Here is a 24,872-nt window from a genome sequence, read left to right as displayed (position 1 = left end):
AGAGAGCTCATGTATGTGTCTGCAAGCAGCTCCCCTTCCCTTCCAAAGAGCACCATACAACTCTCAATATTCATGTATGAAATAGGTGATTGGCGGGAACTGATGCAAGTACATTTCCTCTACAACACTGCAGACTATTTCTGCGCTATGTACGGTAAATAATAGGTTGTAAATAAATATTACATAATGCTTCACTTTAGCAAATTGTAACCTAGAATGTCCACCATTGACTTGGTTCTCAAGGTGCATCTAGTTTAGTTTGATCTCAGTGGGAGTTGTCAGAACCAGTTCTTTACCAGGTCAGGACATACTACAAGGGCTGATCACTGGAATCTGAAAAATGTGGACATGGACGCTCTTCCTGATATGACGCATGTCATCAGACCATGATAAATAAGTAACGTGGTTAATCAAACTTGTCCTTTTTCTTGTGGACAAAGTACACTTTGTTGGCGACAGCAGAGCCAACAGCTCCAACTCCACCAGTCACCATAGAAACTCCTCCTTTAACCAGTCCCACACCGGCAGCTGGCACGCTGGTAACCGCCGTCTTTGTCAGCTCCAAGCTTCTACTTCCCACCCAAGCGACACCTCCGAGGGTGGCTCCGACAGCTCCTCTTGTCATGCTGTATAGTCCTCCTGTCACTCTCCAGATGACACCTGCTGGTGGGTCCGGGTGGTCCTTCAGAGAATCTGGGCAGGAATAAAAAAAAACAACAAATAAGCATGTTATTCATAATTATCAGAATGCGGGGGCAAATTCCAGAATCTGGTTGATCACTGGTTTTCGTCTCGTCTCTGAGGAAACTGATGAGTTAGTTCATTCTGCTATAGTCATAGGTTGACCCACTATAGGTGCCTAATGCTGCTACCAGATGTTAAGACTTCTTCTTCTGACGGATGCTGATGATGCCTAGCTGTACCGACAGATCAGTAGATCCTTGGAATGTAAAGGGGTATTCTCATTTTAAAGGCTATGGACACCTTAGGAGCAAATATTTATGGCATTTACAAATTTTGGGCTACATTTGTTTAAATTTGTCTTTATTAAAAATGTTCTACCATTTTGGAGGTACAGGGGTTAAGAATCAGTCTGTTTACAGAGTACCACTTCTTAGTCCCATCAGCTGATGGCTCATGTGAAGCCTTATCTCCGAACTTCATAAACACTCATTATAGCTAAACTTCTATCAAGCTGGCAAGAATATAGCTTAAATGAAGTGTTTATGAGGTCAGGAGATCAAAGAGAAGGCTTCACATGAGCCATCAGGTGACAGGAGTGAGAAGTGGTACTCTGCAAACAGACTGATATTTTAACCCCTATCTCTCCAAAATGGCTGAACATTTTTAATAAAGACCAATTTAAAAAAATTAGTTCAAAATTAGTAAAATGCAATCAGAAAAAAATTGCCTCGAAGATGTCTATAGGCTTTAAGTATTTATGGCATGCTCAAAGGATACTGCGTCAGTAGTCTTACTAGTATGTTATTTGTATTTATTTATCGATAAACATTTATATTTTTAACATTTATATTTTTTTGTAGTTCTCGTTCTATGGGGTTACTGGCATGTTTGGTAGGCTGTTGAGTTTAGTTAGGCTAGGCTTCTTTAATTGGTTGTCATGTTCTGAAGTTTTTATTGGTAACCCATGCTCATAGGATATGCCTTAAATACCCAAGAACCTCATCTTTTAGGAGAATAGAAATCCAGAAACCTCCATTTACCAATACCCATCTGCTGTATTCACCAAAGGTGAACGTGGATGAATGTGTCTTTTCCCATTGAAGTCTACAGAAGCTATAGGAAGAGCCGAGCCCACCATCTCTTCATTGAACTGGATGACGACTGCAGTAGAGGTGAAATGTGGGTCTTAAAGATCAGATGTGCACCTATCAGGCATTTATCGCTAACCCTGTGAGTACTACAGGGTGGGCCATTTATATGGATACACCTTAATAAAATGGGAATGGTTGGTGATATTAACTTCCTGTTTGGGGCACATTAGTATATGTGAGGGGGGAAACTTTTCAAGAGGGGTGGTGACCATGGCGGCCATTTTGAAGTCGGCCATTTTGAATCCAACTTTTGTTTTTTCAATAGGAAGAGGGTCATTTGACACATCAAACTTATTGGGAATTTTACAAGAAAAACAATGGTGTGCTTGGTTTTAAGGTAACTTTATTCTTTCATGAGTTATTTACAAGTTTATGACCACGTACAAAATGTGTTCAATGTGCTGCCCATTGTGTTGGATTGTCAATGCAACCCTTTTCTCCCACTCTTCACACACTGATAGCAACACCGCAGAAGAAATGCTAGCACAGGCTTCCAGTATCCGTAGTTTCAGGTGCTGCACATCTCGTATCATCTGAAGGCAATCGTCTATGCTGTGAAGATACGAGATGTGCAGCACCTGAAACTACGGATACTGGAAGCCTGTGCTAGCATTTCTCCTGCGGTGTTGCTATCAGTGTGTGAAGAGTGGGAGAAGAGGGTTGCATTGACAATCCAACACAATGGGCAGCACATTGAACACATTTTATAAGTGGTCAGAAACTTGTAAATAACTCATGAAAGAATAAAGTTACGTTAAAACCAAGCACACCATTGTTTTTCTTGTGAAATTCCCAATAAGTTTGATGTGTCAAATGACCCTCTTACTATTGAAAAAACAAAAGTTGGATTCAAAATGGCCGACTTCAAAATGGCCGCCATGGTCACCACCCATCTTGAAAAGTTTCCCCCCTCACATATACTAATGTGCCACAAACAGGAAGTTAATATCACCAACCATTCCCATTTTATTAAGGTGTATCCATATAAATGGCCCACCCTGTATAATGGACGCGTTATCTTGGCCTACTCTGGAAAAGGTGATACTTTGTGTGGTCCCTAGTGCAAGTATAGGACAGCCAATGACTACTGTGGGGATTGTCCCACCCAGAGAACCTCTCCTGAAATTAAAGTGGTTTTCTGAGACTAAAATATTGATGACCTATCCTCAAGGTAGGTCATCAATATTTGATTGGTGGAGACCTGACTCCTGGCACCCCCGCCGATTAGCTATTTGAAGAGTACAATTTTGTACTCATGGAAAACCCCTTAAAAGCTGCTTAAACCCCCAGTGCAAAGCTGTCATGGTTGAAAAAGCTATGCAAGGCTACACTACCCATTCAGTACTCCCTGGCAGATACATTGTTCTTTAGTAGTTCTGGCTAAAGTTGGCCATACACAATAGATAGCTGTCAGCTGAACACTCGTTTGGCCAAAAGCCATTGGTCCCGAGCCTCCATGCAGGTTCGGCATAGTGTGCATGTGTCCTTAGAGGGGAAGAAAGCCACTGCCAGACGTGCTTATCTCCATGAGAACAAAACGACTGGACAGGTTGAAATCTAACAGCCTGATCCTTCTTTAGGAACACAAAAGTCTACACATCTCTCTGCTCATTCGAATGACGGAACATGTGTAGTCACTGGATCTCAAAGCTTACTGCAGTCACTGGATTTCGAAGGCATCTTACTAGGTTGTAAGGTTTAGAAACCAGATTCATGAATACCATAGAAGTAATAAAGCTGGGTAACATCTATTATCCAGAGAAGAGAGCAGCTATGGAAAGCATCTCTTGTTCTGGAGGACTGAGGACATCTATACATTACATGGACATCCCACTGGCTTCAATGAGAACTGTGTAATACCTAATTACTCCTGCGGTGGCACTTGCTAGTAGGTGCTCTACACTTGATTGTCGGAGGTCCCAGCAGCTGGACTTTCTATGATCAACCTACTGGTGGTTGAACTCACAGTTCTAAGTCCATGAGAACTACTAAATTAATGCAGTGATGTCACCAAACCAAGGACTAAACTCTACCACAATAACTGGCAAATGACTCCTAGAATCACCTCCAAGTGTCCAACAATTATGATGATTCGGTTAGATTTAGCACACATCCTGATTTTTCACTAGGGATCTCAGCAGGGATGCAATTATTACAAATGGTAAGTGAATCACAGAAGAGGAATAACAATATAAAATCCCTGTCATCTGGCTAGTGTGAACCGGATGAATGAGACAGCCGGGCGTCACGGGCTAATGGTTCCTTCCACGGCATTGATCAATGGCAAAAACACATTTCTTCCCGGACGTCTAACCTTCAGTAGATCAATCAGGTGTTAGTGAAGGATATGGTACAGCGATATTCTACTGGTGAATAACCTTCACATAGCTGACAACTCCTAGGGGTCAGTTTAATAGAATGACAGCCATTAGCTGATATCGGAAATCCAGCATCTGTCAGATCAAGTAAGAAATGTGTCTTCTTAACAAAAGGTTCAAAAAAATCTCTATGGTCCAGGACCATGTTAGATACAAAAACAGTAAACAATATTGGAATCATCTAATACAACAATAATCGGAATTACATATAAAATGGTCTAGGAGGCCTAAAGGGTAATTCAAGGTTTGATGTATGGACAATGAGGGGTGAGGGTGAAGGGTAGGAAGGAAACCCATAGCTGTCAACAGTCCTGAATTTGCCACGATTATCCTTAGTTTTCAAAGACAACCTGGGCAAATTTGGATTGTCGTGGGCTGAAAATGAATAGGGTTTATGTAAAGACCTTTCAGGAATCCTTCCTTCTAAGACACGGCCGTCCACATCTCTGGACATAGGACAGAACACCGATCACCACGTGTATACCCCTCTCTTCTGTTGGATATCGAGAGGCCGCAACAATAGTGAAGCACTGATTTCACCGGTCAGATAAAAGTATTTTATTATACTCACAAACAAGTTATTGTTAAAAGCTTATCAAAAAGGTAGGACAACGTTCATACTCCTGCCCGACCCGGGTTTCGCTCTCACGCTTCTTCAGGGGGGAATAACCTATTATACAAGCCCTGTCAATCCCTATTTTGTGGGAGAAAAAAAGGGGGGAACCAAGATATGCCCACAGTCCCAAAAAGTTAGGTTAATATCCAAAAAAGATGTTGTCCCGACACATTTCGTCTTAAAGATATTACCCCAGACTCATCAGGGGACCAGGGGCTATCAAAAAAAAGGAGGAAGGGTGATTACCACAGTTTACAAGTCCGGCATCACCTACTACACCAAGGGGGGAGCTGATAACATGTCCCACTCCAGATAGAACACACAGGTCAGACCAACTTGTATGGACCCATCAGGAGTTGGACAAAATCCTGCCTAGATTATCCTGCCCTATTACCCAGGAAAAATAACTAATCGTTGGGGAGATTTCAGCAGCTGGACCTTCATCCATCCACCGATCACTATTTTTGCATGTTTCTTGAGGCTGCAGCGAATGATTCATGTGGACAATCTGCAGAGAATATATATATTCTGGAAATAAGACGCAAAGATGAAAACAGACATTTTAAAGTTTCATGTCAGGAATGCGCCTTTATACAAATGGATATTTTATACAAATCCACAGAACTTCAAAGGACTCTGCCGACTGCAACTACAAAGATGATGTTGGTGGCAAAGTGTTATGTAATACCGGCAGAAGGAGAATACTCCGATAATGAAACTGATAAACTCTGCGGGGGCACGGGGTGCATTTCAAAGGGGGATTAAAAAAAAGAAAATGGAAATAATTACAGGGAAATACAACATTTTCAGAAGTGCCACCCGGTCTGTACTCTTATTCTGTCAAATGTGCAGTATCCCACTAGACAATTGCTAGTGGTTAAAGGGCATCTGTCAGCAGTTTTGTACCTATGACACTGGCTGACCTGTTACATGTGCCGGAGCTGAAGGCATCTGTGTTGGTCCCATGTTCATATGTGCCCGCATTGCTGAGAAACATGGTGTTTTAAAGAGGACCTTTTTATTCTAGATAAATACCTTTACTTGCAAGGTCGCCCCCCCCCCCGCTGGTGCTGCCACCCTGAATGTTTTTTTTTAATATCGCTCCTGTGCCCCCTGTAGTTTTCCCGCTCAGTATGTTAATACTGAGCATCGGTACAGGGTGGAGGAGACGCCAGGGTTTCTTAATGGGCGTCTCCTTCTCCCTGGCCGTGCCGCGATCCAATCACAGCGGAGAACTCGCAAGTAAAGGTATTTATCTAGAATAAAAAAAAACATGTGAAAGGACCTCTTTAATGTATGCAAAGGAGCCTCTAGGAGCAACGGGGGTGTTGCAGTTACACCTAGAGGCTTTGCTCTCTCTGCAATTGCCACGCCCTCTGCACTTTGATTGACAAGGCTAGGCACTGAAAACGTCCTTATGCCTGGCCCTTTAAAGCAAGGATATTCTATAGGAATTTATTTGATGTGATATATTCCTGTTCTGTATTTATTTATTTTTTTATTACCGAAGAAACAGTAAATTGATATATAAGGTCTTGATACACGTCAAAGTACCAATCTTTACAATGTTCTTATAAATGTCTGATAACTCCAATCTAACCGTAAACCTTTACTTTTACAATATGCAATTTCCCACTGCACCGTCGTCGGCTCCTTGCACCTGTATATGGCCATACTATGTCTGTATCGTTCTCATGTTCCCATTATACTGATTGAGCCATGAAGCCTCGAGCTGAAGATAATGCTTGTCGCAGTCTCGAGGAGGAGTCACACCACAAACACCAGACTCTCTCCAATTTTTGTGGTTTGTTACGGTGCTTAAATACCAGCACTATGTATGGTAGGATTTGATTTATTTGTTGTTTCCACATGGTCAGGTTTGGTGTAATGGGGTTGTACCATTTTAGAGCAATGAATTTACGTGCCATGAATAAAGATCCCTTTAAGAAAGTTGTCATATAGTGATCCCACGTATCCTCCTTCAATATTTCCATCCAACTCCAGGACACATGCATGCTCCGCCAAGCGTGCTCGTTTATAGAGAGGTCGGGAGAGATGAGCTTGATAAAAAAAGATGTCACCTCCACCCAGAATGCAGCAAATCGGGCTGCACCTCCAAATCATGTGCCAGAAATCTACCTCCATTTCCCCGCACCTAGGACAGGCCGTAGATGGTGCTCTGCCCATTCTATACAGCCTAGTTGGCGTGAGATATAATGTTTTGCACTGGTTTATGCCATTAGCCTAAAAAAACACTCTGCTATGACTTCAAATATAGGATGTAATCTAACCATGGGTTACTCCAGCCCCTGAGGTGCTCTCTAGAAGGAAGCCCTTATTTGAGGCTGCAGAAGGAGCTGCTTCCAGTCCTGTCAGACAGTACCAGGCGGTTTAATGCCCTAAGGACTCTGGTCAGCCCCTGAGATTGCCAGTGCAATGTTTTCATCTGTGAGGGTAATGCATGTCTATGGCTAATAGACCTCATAACTCTGTTCATGGTTTCTGGTTTCCGACCGCCCTTTCCCACAAGTTGGAAGCTTGCATTGCTACTTTTGAAGTCTGCACCTCGATGTTAGGAATTTTAAAAATTGAATGTATTTTAGTTGGCATTGTACATAATGAATTGCTTTGTAAGGATTTGCATCTAAAAGGAACTTTGGAGGTAACTCATGGTTCAAGCAGAACTTGTTGGAACAGTTGTACTAAGACTTGTGCCTCCAGTTTGCAGCTGTGTGCCCCAGTAAAGACTCTCTGCTACCTTGTTCAACCGCACTGAGCTCGCTCTGGTCTCCAGTCCTTCACTACATCAACGACACCCCACCTTCCACCAGCCAGGAGACTCCAACCAGGATGTGGAACAACTACTACTACTTCAGAAATTCTGCTGCCCCCTTGTCACTGTGCTAGCCCTGGAATTGACGGACAATTGCTACAACCAACACCATTACCACTCCCATCCTCCTCTCTGCACTTCCCTCTGGGTTGCTGCAAATGTCTGTATTTGGGAAGTAAGGTCAGCCTTACACATTAGATGACTGACGGCCAAGTGGCTGACAGCTATCTCTCCCGACCTCTCTATAAACAAGCAAGCTTGGCGGAGCATGCATGTGTCCTGGAGGGGGAGAGCGGAGTAAGCTACAGCCAAAAAACCTTTGATCGAGAACAAAAGGATCAAGCATGTTGAAATCCAACAGCCCAATCCTTATCTCCCCTGACATCTGGCTTGGGAGGTCCATACACATTAGATGGAGCAATGGATCAATCTGTCGGGATTCGAACCCGTGACCAGCCACATCCCAGGCAGTAGCCCTGCTTACTAGGCTGCCGTCCTCTCTGGACATTACTCCCTGAAACCTATTATGTAACCTCAGTCTTGCCAAGCCTTGCTCATCACCCTTGATTCCCCACACCTGGTACTTCCCTATATAAGTCCAGCCCCTTGCACTCTAGCTTGCTGATTATTGAGCTCCTGAGCCTTGATCAAGCTTCTCCTCATCTGCTGCTCCTGCTACTACTGAAAGTCCACTGCTGACCAGGAATTGCCTACCGACTACTCTTCTGCTTGTCCCTACCTACTGAACTGCTACCACCGTTGCCATCCAGATTGTTTGACCACGCTTACTGCCGCCTGCCCTGACCCACCGCCTGCCTACCGACTACTCTTCTGCTTGTCCCTACCTACTACCTGCCTGTGGTCCTTGCCACTGGGCTCCACTCCTACCTCCAGCCAGCGGTCCTCTGACTCAGGTGAGCCTGTAGGATTGTTACAGAATAATCAGCCCCACTATGGAGTCCGCAATGGCCACTCTGCGTAAGCAGGTCTCCGAACTTCAAGAATTTGGTACTACATATCAGGAGAAATTTGCCCAGCTCCAAGGCGTAGTCCAAAGCCAACAGAGGGAGATTATTGAACTACAGAGGCAACTCCTGGACGTCCGCGGCGCACCCGCAGACACCCGCATGCCACTCCTATCAAGATTCAGCGGCGACAGACGCCAGTATCGGGGGTTTCTAAACCAATGCCGCATCTATTTTCAGATGTACCCGGCCCCCTTTACCACCGAGAAAAAGAAGGTGCTATTCGTGGTCAATCTCCTGACGGATGAAGCATTAGCATGGGCATCACCATACGTGGAGACTAACAGTCAGCTCCTGGACAACCTAAACAACTTCATCACCGCCATGAGCCAAGTCTTCGATGACCCCAACCGCTGTGTGACAGCCGAGGCGCGACTACATGGTCTGCGGCAAGGGAGACGCTCCGTCGCCGAATACACCGCCGAGTTTCGCCGTTGGGTCACGGACACCACCTGGAACCCAGCGGCACAGAGAAGCCAATTCCGGCGAGGCCTGTCAGAATTAATAAAGGATGAACTCGCCAGAGTTGAGGCCCCGGACAATCTGAATGACTTCATTCAGTTATGCATCCGGATAGATCAAAGACTCTCCGAGAGGAAGAAAGAAAGACTCTGGTCCTCGGACCACAGACCCACTTACTCCTTCTCTTCCACCGCCCAGCGCGACCCCCAGTCAGTAACTGAACCTATGCAGGTCGACGCTCTACGTAGGTCTCTATCCACAGCTGAGAAGGAGAGAAGGCTGGCCGAAAACCTCTGCCTCTACTGTGGGGAGCCGGGTCATTTTGCCATCAAATGTCCTTATAAGATCCGAAAGACTTTTGCCATCACGGAGCTAAAGGAGCAACCACAGACTCCAACCCCGCCAGCAGCCCCTGAAAATAACAACACGGCGGCTCATGGATCCCACTTCATCGTCCCCATCCTCATCGACATTGAGGGGCGACAACTCCCCTGTTCAGCGATGTTAGACTCCGGGGCGGGAGGCAACTTCATGGACCTAACCTTCGCCCGCGAAAAGAACATTCCACTGACCATCAAGGCAGCCCCCGTTGACCTGGAAACCGTCGACGGATCCCCACTCTCCTCGGGGCCGGCCACTCACGAGACCACCGAACTACAACTCCTCATAGAACCAGATCACCGTGAAAAGATCCACTTCTCTCTGATCGCCTCCCCGAAGTTCCCAGTGATCTTGGCCACCCACAACCCCTCGGTGGACTGGGAAACCCACTGCATACGATTCCCATCCGAGTTCTGCACGCTAAATTGCTCCCACAAACCCGTCCTTCCACCCGAAGACACCACCATCTCAAAACTATCCGTCAAGGATCTGCTACCCCTCAATACCGCAAGTTCCAGGATGTCTGCGACAAGAAAAACGCAGACAAGCTGCCACCACACCGACCCTACGACTGCCCTATAGAACTGTTGCCCGGGGCCGAAATACCCTTTGGCAGTATCTACTCCCTCTCAGAGCCTGAACTCAAGGCTCTGAAAGAGTACCTGGACGAGGACCTGAGGAAGGGGTTCATCCGGCCCTCCACCTCCCCCGCGGGAGCCCCCTTTTTCTTCGTAGAGAAAAATGACTCCTCCTTGCGTCCCTGCATAGACTGCAGAAAGCTTAATGACATAACCGTAAAAAACCGGTACCCGCTCCCACTGATTTCCGAACTCCTTGAGAGACTCCGGGAAGCGAAGATCTTCACCAAACTCGACCTTCGAGGGGCCTACAACCTCGTCCGAATCCGCCCTGGGGACGAATGGAAGACCGCCTTCCGGACACGTTATGGTCATTTCGAGTACCTGGTCATGCCTTTCGGACTCTGCAATGCTCCCGCCACCTTCCAGCACTTCATTAACGACGTCCTCAGGGACATGCTGGATCTGTTTGTAGTCGTTTACCTGGACGACATCTTGATCTTCTCTGAAGACCTCGAGCAGCACCGCGAACACGTCCGCAGGGTACTGCAGAGACTCAGACAGAACTCTGTCTATATCAAGCTAGAGAAATGCGAGTTTGAGCGAACCACCACTCAGTTCCTCGGATACATCATCTCCCCAGAGGGCCTAAGTATGGACCCGGGGAAGGTCCAAGCTGTGATGAACTGGCCCGTTCCGAAAAACGAGAAGGAGATACAAAGATTCATTGGCTTCGCCAACTTCTATCGGAAGTTTATCCGGAACTTCTCCAAGGTCATAGCACCAATCACCCAACTCACCAAGAATGCAGTCCCCTTCTCCTGGACACCCGAGGCCCAGGAGGCCTTCACCAAGTTGAAACTCCTTTTCACTTCTGCCCCAATCCTAATCCACCCGAACCCCGAGCTCCCATTTACAGTCGAAGTGGATGCATCAGACTCTGCGGTGGGGGCAGTTTTGTCACAACGGACAGAGGAGAGGATGCTATTACACCCGTGCGCATATTTCTCCCGCCAGATGTCCCCCTCCGAGAAGAACTATGACATCGGGAACAAAGAACTACTGGCGATCAAGGATGCCTTCGCCGAGTGGAGACACCTGCTGGAGGGAGCCACCAACCCCATAATCGTACTAACTGACCACAAGAACCTCGAGTTCATCCGCAGCGCTAAGAGACTCTCAGCCAGACAGGCCAGATGGAGCCTATTCTTTTCCCGCTTCAACTATCTCATCACCTATCGCCCTGGATCAAAAAACGGCAAGGCTGACGCCCTCTCCAGAATGTTTTCCGAGCCCTCACAGAGTAACAAGGGCCAGAATAACATCTTACCCGAGAGAAGGGTCGTAGGGGCCACCTACTCTAAGGAACTCCTGCGCACAATCAAAGAAGGATACGAAAATGACCCCTTCCTCGCCCACCCCACAGGGAATGTCAGCCTTACGTTTAAGAACGGTCATTGGTTTCATCAGGACCTACAACTATATGTACCAGAAATTGCACGGCTCGAAGTGCTCAAACTCAACCATGACTCCAAGCTGGCCAGCCATTTTGGCACAAGAAAGACCCAGGAGCTTCTCTCCCGCTCCTTCTGGTGGCCAACATACAAGGAGGACATCAAGAGGTACATCTCCTCGTGCGCGGTCTGTGCCCGCAATAAGACTCCTCGTTCCTCCCCCGTGGGTCTGTTACAACCCCTCCCTATTCCCTCCCGCCCCTGGGGCTCGATCTCCATGGACTTTGTGGTAGACCTTCCTCCTTCAAAAGGGATGAACACTATCCTGGTCGTGGTTGACCGTCTCACCAAGATGGCCCATTTCATCCCCTACAAAGGCATACCCACCGCCAAACAGACGGCCGATCTAATTCTCAGAGAGGTCTTCAGGCTGCATGGGATCCGGACGACGTGGTCTCCGACCGAGGCGTACAATTTGCCTCAAAGTTCTGGAAGAACTTCTGCCTGGCGCTCGGGGTTAAAGTGAACCTATCCTCCGCTTTCCACCCTCAGTCAAACGGGCAGACTGAGAGAACTAATCAGACCCTAGAGCAGTACCTACGCTGTTTCAGCTCCCACCTGCAGGATGACTGGCTTGACCATCTCCCCACGGCCGAGTTCGCCTACAACAATGCTGAGCATAGCTCAACCAAGCACAGCCCCTTCTTTGCTAACACAGGCTCGCACCCGGTGTTCATTCGCCACCTGCCCGTCGCCTCCACCCTCCCAGCAGTGGCCGAACGCCTATCAACGCACAAATCAACGACGTCACGTTCCGGCTCGACCTTCTGGACTCCATTAGGGTGCACCCTGTCTTCCATTGCTCACTCCTCAAGCCATACGTGGAGAACACCTTCACAGGCCGCCACTCGCCCCCTCCACCACCCGTGAGGGTACAGGGTGAAGAAGAATACGTTGTCGCAAAGATCCTCGACTCCAGGATCTACCGGGGAAGACTACAATACCTAATTGGGTGGGAGGGTTACCCTCCCGAGGATAACTCCTGGGAGCCAGAAGAAAATGTCCACGCCCCCAGACTGGTAAAAGAGTTCCACCAACGGCACCCCGGTAAGCCTGCCCCTGCGGTGCCCGGAGGTCACCTTGGAAGGGGGGGAGTACTGTCGGGATTCGAACCCGTGACCAGCCACATCCCAGGCGGTAGCCCTGCTTACTAGGCTACCGTCCTCTCTGGACATTACTCCCTGAAACCTATTATGTAACCTCAGTCTTGCCAAGCCTTGCTCATCACCCTTGATTCCCCACACCTGGTACTTCCCTATATAAGTCCAGCCCCTTGCACTCTAGCTTGCTGATTATTGAGCTCCTGAGCCTTGATCAAGCTTCTCCTCATCTGCTGCTCCTGCTACTACTGAAAGTCCACTGCTGACCAGGAACTGCCTACCGACTACTCTTCTGCTTGTCCCTACCTACTGAACTGCTACCACCGTTGCCATCCAGATTGTTTGACCACGCTTACTGCCGCCTGCCCTGACCCACCGCCTGCCTACCGACTACTCTTCTGCTTGTCCCTACCTACTACCTGCCTGCGGTCCTTGCCACTGGGCTCCACTCCTACCTCCAGCCAGCGGTCCTCTGACTCAGGTGAGCCTGTAGGATTGTTACACAATCCCTTTAACCCAGACTTCTTTATGACCCCAGTCCTCAATGAATAAGCCTCACCAGTGTCACATCGCTTTTGGCAATTTCTAAGAAAAGTTCCTTTGTTCCTCAGTTTTGCATTGGAAGGCGAGCCTGTGTTTTTCTGAAGATGCTGCCCTTAAGGCAATTAAGTCTGAAATATCTTTGCCGCTGCCCGCTGGAGGATCACAGGCTTGACCGTGGGAGGGATGTGTGTCAGTAAAAGCTGCCTCGTCCAGGTGGCCGGCAGCAGAAGAAGAACCTGAGTGCTCAGGCAGGTGCCACCTCTTGTACACGCGGCTTGACCCTGCAATCTCAGCGCTGCCGCGACTTACAAAGGATCATTTCACAGCTGATGCCCTTCTGTTTCTGCTGCGTTCATGTCGGAGCTGTGGTACAAAGCCACTGCGCTGCCAAACATCTGGGATTAGTGGGTAAAGGACAGCAAATACTGAGGCTAATGAATCAGTATGCTGCAGACTGTGCGCGGGTGACGGCCAGGGTCTCAAAGGGAGTCTATCACTGATAAGCCAGGCACCATGCCTTGTGGAGCTACCTCAGCTGAATGCAACCATACCTTTCACTTAGCGATCCATTGTTTCCTTCTGGAGAAAAAGTACTTTTTTTTTTGCCCAAAATGGGTGTTTTTTTAATAACAGAATATTATTGCAGTATTTCAAGCTTGTATTTCACACTGAAAAATGCAGCAAAGGCCTTAGATGTAGGGTATTGCCCAAAATGGGTGTTTTTTAATAACAGAATATTATTGCAGTATTTCAAGCTTGTATTTCACACTGAAAAATGCAGCAAAGGCCCCAGATGTAGGGTATTGCCAAAAATGGGTGTTTTTTAAACCCAGAATATTATTGCAGTATTTCAAGCTTGTATTTCACACTGACAGATGCAGCAAAGGCCGCAAATTTAGTATTTTGACCAAAATGGGTGTTTTTTGTGTGTGTTTTTTTGGGGATTCAAAGGCTTTATTACATTTAAGCAATTGTACAATAATGGAGGGGTCAAACATACCTCCAATAGTATGACAGAATAACAATAATTTATGAACAATAAGTATGAACAATAGGTAGGTCACAAGATAATCTGTGTCAAGTACAGTTTCTGAAAGATTACTGGTTGGTTCTTCCAGGCGAGCAATATGACATAAAATTTGTGGATTACTCTCAATTCCCAAAGGGAAATTTCCTCAAGTCTGTAAATCTGATCTACTTTGGCATAAAAAGAAAAAGTACTTTTAATCTACATGATAATAAGCAGTTACAGTAAGTGCACCAAAAGTGGGCCCAAGTCAATCTGTGTTCCTTTGCTCCTCCTGCTTCCTCTGCCAGCCCCTCCCTCTTCTTCATGATTGACAAGGCCAGGTTCTTGCATAGTCATGTCGCCTGGCTCCTCAATCAAGAAGAAGAGGAGGGGGCTGACCTATAGCATGCCTAAACATATATTATTTCAGTTTTGGAAATCTTTAAAAATAATCCACAACAGTCCCACCTTCGAGGTGCAAAAAAAGTGTTACAAACCATTAAAAGGGTTCTCCGAGATCTTTATAGATGATCTATCGTCAGGACAGGTCAACTCCCAGCACCCCTACCAATCAGCTCTTCTGCAGTAGCTTCAAAACGACACAGCTCCTTCCATTGTGGAGTCGTATATGGAGCTGGTTTCTGCACCGTTGCTTCCATTCATAGGTGCTGGGGGGAGCCAGAACTGCGGCAAAACAGTTGATCCCCACCGATCTGATATTGTTGACCTACCCTAAGGATAGGCCATCAATATAAAATTCCAAGAGAACCCTCATGTACATTACTCTTATTAATTCTGCCCCCCCCCCCTACCTGATCAAGTGTTGCAACATCTCTTGCACGTGCCATTTGATGCATTTTCTACTTATTCATTATCCGTTGAAGTAGGCCATGTTGGAAATTATGGGGATATGAAATACAGCAACGTGTTTATGCGGGATAGATAAAAATTTAAAGTCAATTCCAAGCCTAGAGGAGGTTGTCATCTAGTCAGCAGACATCAGGAAGATGAAAGCTAATGTAACACCAACTAAAATGTTATTTTTACCAAACACTGACTTCTCATCTGTGTGAAGGAAGGTGAACATCTGACAGCAATCACAACAGAAGAACTCAGGGCAACACGCTCTTATCCTGATGTCTAGGGGAGCATGGGCATTGGTGTGCTATTGCCTCCTATATTAGCCCATCAGGTGGATAACAAAGTTTGACCTGCACAAATGGGGATGTAGAATACTTCATTCTAGTGGCTTGGGCAACCCAAAAGAAACACTGGTAGACACCAATATCACTTTTGCAGCTCTGCCACTAGGGCCATATATATATATTGTTGAGATCTGTATGTATGGCTGGGGTTGGCAATTGCTGACTTTTTGCAGGCATCAACAGTGTAAAAGTCCAAAACAAGGTTTACTGTCTTAAAGAAATGACATAGTGCCATCAAAGTTCAACATTCACTTTGGCCAATCCACATGAAATAAACAGAAACAAAATAAAGCATCTGCCCATCTGGGCGCTAACTAAACAGCGGTTTTCCTCTCCTATGTACTGGGCAAAACATGGGAAATTAGGGTTTACACAGCCAGCAGGACATGCAACTTTCAAGCTCTAACACTGAATGAGCTTTCCCCCCAGTAATAAGGCCAGCAGCTGGATTACCTTGGGCTAGGGCAGTGATGGCTGACCTCTGGCACTCCAGCCGCGGTGAAACTACGACTCCCAGCATGCTCCATTCATTTCTCAGGAGTTCTTAGAACAGCCAAGCAAGTGTGCATCTTGGGAGTTGTAGTTTTACCACAGCTTGAGTGCCGGAGGTTAACCATCACAGGGCTAGGGGAATGCGGTCTACTGGAGAGGGGAGGGAATGGCAAGTACCATTACCAAACCTACCTGCCATTCCATAAAAAATCCAGCCCCATAAACAATTTTAAAAAGTGTCTCAGCAAACTATATTTGCTGAAACAACCCAGATTTCTGAATTCTTTTTATCTCATCCATCTAAGCATTCCGGGTAAGACATACACCTCTTCCAATACTTTTCCAGAAACCATGTTACAATATATAGTGACTTGTTAGTAAGACTAGGGCACAACTTCTTAACTAAAATACTGCTGTTACAGCAGTCAATGATGTTGCCCCTGTAGCTCCCTCCCACCCCAAATTGCCTTGACATATCCACTATGGTCTTGTTAAAAGGGTAAACCCGTTTGAAACATTGATGGCATGTTGCTAGGATATGCCATCAATGTACATAGGTATGGGACCCACTCCTATCTAGAGAATGGGGGCCCCAAATTGAAGAAGAGGTTGTCACACTGTGCTGGCACAGCCACCTCTCCATTCCCCACTATGGGACTGACGGAAATAGCTGAGCCAACTCTCAGCTATTTTTTGGAACTCCCATAGGGGTGAACAGAGGGTGGCAGTATGTGCGCGGCTGCTCTTTGTTCACATTTGAGGCTCCAGTTCTGGAGACAGGAGTGGATCCCAGATGTGGGACCCGCACCTACCTGACATAGGATATGTCATCAATGTCCCAAATGGAAATACCCCTTTAAGCCAGTACAATGCAGTATTTTTGTGAACCGGGTTGTAGTATGTAGTGGGACCACTGCACATATCATCGTTATGGACAGAAGCTCCACAGACCATTAATACCAGTGTCTTTCATCCGCCATCCCCTCAGGCACCAGAGCCCGCATATATGACTCTTACGTCTACACCCCCCCATAGTTACTCTTCTAGGCATGGAGAATAGTGACTTTAATGTAAAAAAATGATGGATATCCTGAACAAAACAAATCCTTTAAAAAACGTTGTTTGAGAATACGCTGGTTAGAGTCTTTTTGGTTGAATTCAACAAATCGACTGCAAAATTCAGTTTCTTACCCACTGGAGTCGCCTCAACACTACCAATTAGATAACAACAAATGGCTGGTATTGTGGGTTCTGCATAATGTGACAGAATGATGTATGTTCCGAAAGAATCATGCAGGGCAGTCGACAGCCTCCTCTGTCACTCCAGAACCAGACGTCCCACTACCGGCGCGGAGCAGACATTGTCAGAACTAGTGAGGGACACAATCTGTCACCATTTACAGGCATGCTGGGGCCAAGGCAGAGCTTCATTCTTACATGTATAATAACCTCAGCAATGGCGCAGAAGAGCAATTTGTGATAAAAAAAAATAAATTTGAAGAAAAAGAAGAATGGAGAATGATGAAGATTTGTGCAGAAGCAAAAAAAAATCCACGCTCAACTAATAATCTAAAATAATAGGTTTTTAAAATGTATCCCATTGAAATGTACTGTAGCATCTTTTATATAAGTGTTGGGTGAGTCACAGCAGCTGAACATTGTGCAGTTGTGGATTTTTTTTTGCTGCTAAAATACCTTTTTTTTTCCTTCCTGTTTTTCAACCTCATCTGCCTCTTCCCAAAGCAATTATTCCATTTGTCAGCTCAGTCTTCCACCAAATGACTCTCTCCTTTATCTATTTCTCTTTGGTCCAGACTCAAACCACAGCAGAGTTTCCGAGCCATTGTTGAAACTTTTTAAAGGAGTTCTCTCGTGAAGACAAAATAAAGGACATATGGACATCATACACGGGTGGTGACCGATACAGCCCCTATCTAACGTTTTTTGTTGCATTTATTACATGGTCCCTCATTCATTTAAATGGATTTCCCCAATTTTTCCTGTAGCGGCCTTGTAGGTATGTCTGATCTCCTCCTGCTGTAGCTGATAATCTGGGATTGTGGAAGCAAGAAGTCTGGCAATCAGCTGAAAAGGATTTATCTCTTTGTAGAGTTTTTTTTTTTTTTAAATAAAGGACTACCTAGTCTCGAAAGTCCTCACTAGGACCAATGGCATTCATTTATTACATGGTCCTCCATTCAAATACCGTATTTTGGACTATAAGACGCACCTAGGATTTGGAGGAAGAAAATAAGAAAAAAAAATATTTCCATCAAACCTCAGAGAAGACCCCCATTCTTCATCAGACCCTCATCAGAACCCAAATCCTCATTAGACCCCCAAAACAGACCGCCATTCTTCATCATATCTCAGATCAGACCCCAAAATCAGACCACCAAGCTCCATTGGCCTCAGTCAGACCTCTTAACCTCCATCAACCTCAGATCAGACCCCCCCAGCCTCCATCAGCCTCTAATCAGACCCCCCAGCCTCCATTAACCGCAGATCAGCCTCCCATCAGAACCCCCACCAGCCTCTATCAGCTGCAGATAAGACCCCCAATCAGCCTCAGATCGGACCATCAGTCTCAGATTTTCCCCGATCAGACCCCCAGCCCCCATCAGACTCAGATCAGACCCTACCAGCCTTATATTACACCCCCCAGCCCCACTCAGCCTTAGATCGGACGCCCCAGCCCCCATCAGACTCAGATCAAACCCCAATCAGACCCTATCCATTGCTTCTTCATGGTCCTGCTGTGTACTGTGACCTGATGGTGCACAGCGTCAGGTCAAATTGCATGCCTACGTGCACTACGTCCTGCCAATGTGCGCGGTCAAGACACCACAGCTGGAGTCGGAAGAAGACCAGGGGAGGTGAGTACAGCTAGTGCAGCGCTGTCCTCACCTCCCCGTGTGTCCCGCATGCTAATGACCGCATTCAGAATATAAGACGAACTGCAAGTTTCCCCCCATTTTTTTTAGGGAAAAAAGTGCGTCTTATAGTCCAACAAATATGGTATTACATATTCCCTGTAGCTGCCCTGTATGCATACCTGGCCTCATCTTCTCCTGCTCCAGCTGATGATCTGGGGTTTGGGAAGCCAGACCCCAACAATCATCTTAACACCAGGCAAGCTTCAATGTGCAAAGGACTTATCTTGATGAGACAATCTTTTTGCAGAGTCTTGTTTTATGAAGGACTGCCTAGTGTCTAAAGCCCTCACTAGGACCAATGCTATTCATTTTATTACATGGTCCTCCATTCAAATGACTGTCATAAAATATTACATTTCCCTATAGCGGCCCTGTAGGTATACCTGACCTCATCTTCTCCTGCTCTACCTGAATACCTAGGGTTTAGGAAGCCAGGCCCTCAACAATCATCTGAATACCAAGCAAGCTTCAATCTGAAAAGGACTTATCTATATATTTTTTTGTTTTATTGAGGACTGCCTAGTTTCTAAGTCATCACTAGGAGAACACCTGGTGGTGGATGTCTCCTTGAAAAGTCTGTTAGAACATGAGTTTTGTATATGAAAACTGCTGTGGAGCATATTTAGTTAAATCAGTGCTTACAGGACCTGACTGACCTCCTCTCATTATACCCGTCAGTTGCACCATATTCGTCGTTGCCAGTAATGCTCTCCTACTGAGATCCACGTGGTCCACATTTTTTCACATAGCTCTTGTTTCTGGTCCTGCTCTTCCCCTTGTGTACTATACTCGACTATCCCCAGAACTCCCATAGAAATTAATGGAATGGCCACGCGCATGCCCGACCGGCCACTCTGTTCATTTCAGGGGGTGCATGGGGTATGGGGCTCCCATTCTTGTGATCGGTGGGGTTCCCAGTAGTAGGACCACCACTGATCTAATAGTTATCCCCTATCCTGTGGATAGGGGATAACAATGTAACTGGAATACCCCTTTAAGGCAGAACGTGAAGTGCCCGTTACATCGCTCACAGGTCCCTTATCTTATCTATGAATGTTCTCATTCATTGAGGTCATGGTATATCAGTAGTAATAAAGCAGAGGAACTGGACTTATTGTATTTTCTCTTGAAGATGTTTTGCTAGTCATTCGACTGGCTTTTGACTGGCTTATATCTCTGGCATTAAATACTGGTGACTCATGCTTCAGTCAGTGTAATCAACACAAAATCTATTGTCTGCCACTGTTCTCAAAGTAACTTAAAGGAGTTGTCTCATCTCAGACATTGCTGGCATATCTCTAGGATATGTCATCCATATCATAGGTGCGGGTCCCTACTCTGGGTCACACTCCTATCTCCAGAACCAGGTCCCTGAAGTGAACAGAGGACAGTTGTGCATGGGACCCTCTGTTCATCCTCCCATCACCGCTATAGTTAGGAAACTAGCCAAGCGCTGGCTCAGCTATTTCCGGCAGTCCCATAGCGGTGAATGGAGTGGCCGCTGTGCCTGCGTGGTGCTCTCTCCAATCACCGCTATGGGACTTTCAAAAATATCCAAGCGCGCTTGTTTGGCTATTTTTGCAACTTCCATTGCAATGAATGGAGAGCATGTTGCGCATGTGCTGTACGTTCTCCTTTACTTTGTGGGCCCCATTCTGGAGATAGGAGAGGGTCCTATCTGACATGGATTGCATATCCTAGCGATATGCTATCAATGTATGAGACGAGCCAATCCCTTTAAGTAGCCTCGCTGATCATTTGACTAAGTATATATATATATATATATATATATATATATATATATATATATTTATTGTGGGGACTCGCTCTGGTAGACAGGATTAGCGGACGCAGTATAAAGGCAACAACAAGTTCTTTGGATGAAACAGTTCAGTGTTTTATTAGCACTTTAGGGAAGTGACAAAACAAACAGTCATAATCAAACTAAAAGGTCACCTTGCGGTGTTGGTGGGTAATTAACACCATGCGGCAATTCTGCCTTAAAGAGTCCTTGCTGATAGCAGCACCAACCTGTTTTCACGCCACACAGGTAGCAAGCCTTCATCCAGACACAAGGCTCCCAGGTCCTAACACAGAGACCTGGCTTCTGAGCCCAGCTGCCTATTTAAGGACAGCCAGGTGCTGCCAAACCCGGACCGGTATTTAAAATCCGGTCCGGTATTTGACCTCACCTGGCTGTAAATCAGCCCAGCAGCACATGCTGGGAGAAAAATACCTGTTTTCCCAGACCAAACCTCTCACTGTGTCACAATATATATGTATATCGCTTCGGAGGACCTTTCAAATCAAGAAAAACTTTTGGGGTCATTTATCAAACTGGTGTAAAGTTGAACTGGCCTAGTTGCCCATAGCAACCAATTAGATTCCTCCTTTCATTTTCCAAAGGAGCTGTCAAAAATGAAAGGTGGAATCTGATTGGTTGCTATGGGCAACTCAGCCAGTTCTACTTTACACCAGTTGGATAAATGACCCCATTTACTTTTTAATAAAATACTGTTCATAGACGAGATCCACTCCACAGCAATGAAGCGGTTAAACAGACGTTTATATTCCAGGCCTGTTCCTCTGTACGGCGGCTGCTTCCCTTTAGCTTATCCTGCGCCAACAGTTGCCATGGAAACAGCTATTTTCCTGTGGTATCCCCCCCACTCTGTCCCTGGCAGTGGCTCCCTAAGGATTTCTGTCAGGCCTCCGGGGCTCTGAAAAATACAACAGGGTCTGAGGGGGTCGGATGAGGAAGCCATGTCTGTGCGACAGACAAGACAAGGCTGCGGTGAAGGGTTAAGAAAGATCTTTACTTAGAGGAGGACACAAGGAAACTTCACCTTACCAGGCTCAGGCCTAAGCAGACTTTCACTACGTCTCCATATTACTGAACACATACTGATGCAGCAGAGCTGCCTTTGCATGTATGGCATATTTAGCTTTACATAGGCCTCAAAGAGCTACCATGCTCCAACAACGCAGTCCCAAAGAGCATCACAACAAGATCAGCTCTGCTACATCTACTTGGCGGTCATTACACATGGTTGTAAAAATCTGCTGAGAAAGGCTACATGCACACGAACGTATTTTGTTTCCATGTTCATTCCGTTTTCTTTGCGGATAGGATGCGGATCTATTCATTTCAATGGGTCCGCAAAAATGGGTCCGCACCGTGTGCTGTCCGCATCAGTATGTCTGTTCCGCAGCCCCGCAAAAAAAATACAGAACATGTCCTATTCTTGTCTGTTTTAGGCATTGTTACAATGGATCCGCAAAAAAAAACAACGAATGGCATACAGATGTCATCCTTTTTTTTGCGAATCCGCAAAACACATATGGTCGTGTGCATGTAGCCAAATAGGGAACATTTCTACACATACTGAGCAGTTCCACTAGTTTGGTAATTTGGAAGACATTAAATGGGTTTGCAAGTGAAAAATAAAAATAAAAATCATCATAATAAAATAATTTTGATAATTATGATGGAAATTTATCAATATTTGATAATAAAGATTAATTAAAAAAAATAAAAAATTTCCTAGCCCACGTGTTCCATAGTTACCATCATTCCCATTTTTTCAGAGGCAATCCCAGCAAATTCAGCTTCTCCTGTGCCCCAAATAGGAGGGGCTTAAGACAAAACCACTTAGAAGTGGGCGTTGCTGGGCAGGTATGGGGTGTGCCCTGGGGGGCGTGGCTTATATTTCCAAAATTTGCCAACAAAAATGCTGGTAAAAATGTGTCCTCTTGGCTTTGCATTTTCCAAAAAGCCATTAGGTTACAAGGTACCTAACAAAAGTAGCATTTCCATTACCCATATATGTGCAGTATACCGAGTGCAATGTACATGCTTGGCATTGTAAACTTTAGGATCCTTTTTTATTAGGACAGAATGTGAAAGTGACAAGGCACCAAGTCTTAATACTCCCTATCAGGACCACAGAAGATGGGGACGACATGAGTAGGAGGGGTCAACTTAAATAGGTGGGGCTAATGGGGTGGTGGGGCCAGCAATACCACAGAGGGACAGTATATTGTGCCACTGAGGACGGTGATATTCAGGAGGGGGAACTTGTGGATGCACGTAGAGTGCCATCCCCCCAACTTTCTGGTTCCCTAGGCACATGCCCCGACAACGGGAATTCAGTAGTTAGAAATTCAGCAATGTGTTGGCAAGACTGACTAAGGTCTATAAGGCTCCATTCACACGTCCGCAATTTCGTTCCGCATTTTGCGGAACGGAATTGCGGACCCATTCATTCCTATGGGGCAGCACGATGTACTGCCCAGACACAGAATTGCGGGTCCGCACTTCCGTTCCGCAAAAAAATAGAACATGTCCTATTCTTGTCTGCAATTGCGGACAAGAACAGGCATATTCTATTAGTGCCGGCAATGTGCGGTCCGCAAAATGCGGAACGCACATTGCCGCTTTTCGTGTTTTGCGGATCCGCGGCTCCGTGGATCCGCAAAACACGTTGCGGACGTGTGAATGGAGCCTAAAGGTTCCTGGGCAAAACGTGTGCTAAGCCCCCCCAGCCTACTTACCTATTTGCTGTCCAATGTGGCAGCGGGAGGAGAATTAGAAATGCACTTATTTATTGCATTATTTATATATATATGCGTTTTTATGTTTACTGAGAGTGACGTTACTCTCATGTTTGTAATCTTAAAACTTTTCAAAATAAAAGAATTTACAAGAAATGCACTTATTTAGCATGATGCCCAGGAGTGATGAGGTTAAGTATGTGAATCTGCTCTGGGGACTGAATATTTTTTTCTCGTCTGGCATCTGTATTAACGTAGGTGTCTGGTCTGGGGTCTGAATTAATTTATGGGATTCGTCTGGGGACTGAATTATTTTTTATGGCCTGGGATTGCATTAAAGTGGTTGGCACATCTTGGCCATTGGGAGCATATCGCTAGGAGGTGGAACCGGCACCTATACTTAGAAAGGAGTCCGCACCATGTATGCGCAGACGCCCTCCATTCATTTCCATATGACTGCCGAAAATAGACCAGCGGCGTTATCAGTCCCACTGAAATGAATGGGAATCGCACCGTGAAAATGCGGCCACCACTCCATTCACTTCAATGGGGCTGACAGAAATAGTCGAGTCAGCGGTCGGCTATTTTTGGCACTCCCATAGAAATGAATGGAGGAAGGCCGCGCATGTACGGTGCACCCGCCGGGACTTTGCAGGCTAAAGTTCTAAGTATAGGTGTGGGACCTGAACGTATCAGACATCTGGGGCATATTCTAGCAATAGATACGAATACCTCTTTAACTTAGGTGTCTGGTTTGGGATCTGAATTAATTTAGGGGTCTGGTCTGGGTACTGAATACTTTTAGGAGCGCTGACTATAGGCAGAACATAGCAGCATGGTGATGGTCCCATGTCTGGACAACATTACAGGGCCTATACAGTATTTAACACACATTTATTACCCATGCACTCCTAAGTGCAACAGAATTAGTATGAATCACCAGCACTCATGCTCGACTATTATTGAGAACAGGGGCGGATTGGGAAGTTAAAGTGGCCCTGGAAAAAAAACTTAAAGTGGCCCCGTGTTGTAGGTGGGTTCAAACTGACAGAAGACAGGCCAAAACAAGTAGGGGGACAACCGAAGTAGGAGGGACCCGCAATACTGTAGTGCAGCATAGAATACCGCCCCAGCAGAACCAAATACCACAGGACAGCAGAAAATATAGCCGCCCTCAACGGTGTCACCATCATGAGGACAGTAATACAGTTCAGTTAAGGAGGACACCTGTGGCCGTTGAGCATCAGATCATTATGTATCTGGCCTGCAACCATTAAAAGGGCTTGAATTGCCTCCTGGGCATCGGCCCACCAGGAAATTTTCCTGTAGGGTCTATGGCCAATCCGCCCCTGATTGAGAAGGAACAAAGGTCTTGGGACCCTATTTCTAGTGGAACCCCCAGTGAGCAAGG

General features: G+C 46.0%; 1 protein-coding gene across 1 annotated transcript in view; it reads right to left on the bottom strand.

The window, feature by feature from the left end:
• The window catches only part of LOC120981034 (transmembrane protein 263-like), a 150,767-nt gene continuing 125,895 nt past the window's right edge, over window positions 1–24,872 (bottom strand). The window contains exon 3 of the mRNA XM_040410493.1: window positions 1–693. Coding sequence (XP_040266427.1) covers window positions 407–693 — 287 coding nt within the window. The 3' untranslated portion in view covers window positions 1–406. The remainder of the gene's footprint in view (window positions 694–24,872) is intronic.

The sequence above is a fragment of the Bufo bufo genome, chromosome 10, assembly GCF_905171765.1.
Source record: "Bufo bufo chromosome 10, aBufBuf1.1, whole genome shotgun sequence".
Lineage (NCBI taxonomy): Eukaryota > Metazoa > Chordata > Amphibia > Anura > Bufonidae > Bufo > Bufo bufo.
The sequence above is the reverse complement of the archived record's forward strand: the minus strand, read 5'-3'. Positions and strand labels throughout refer to the sequence as shown.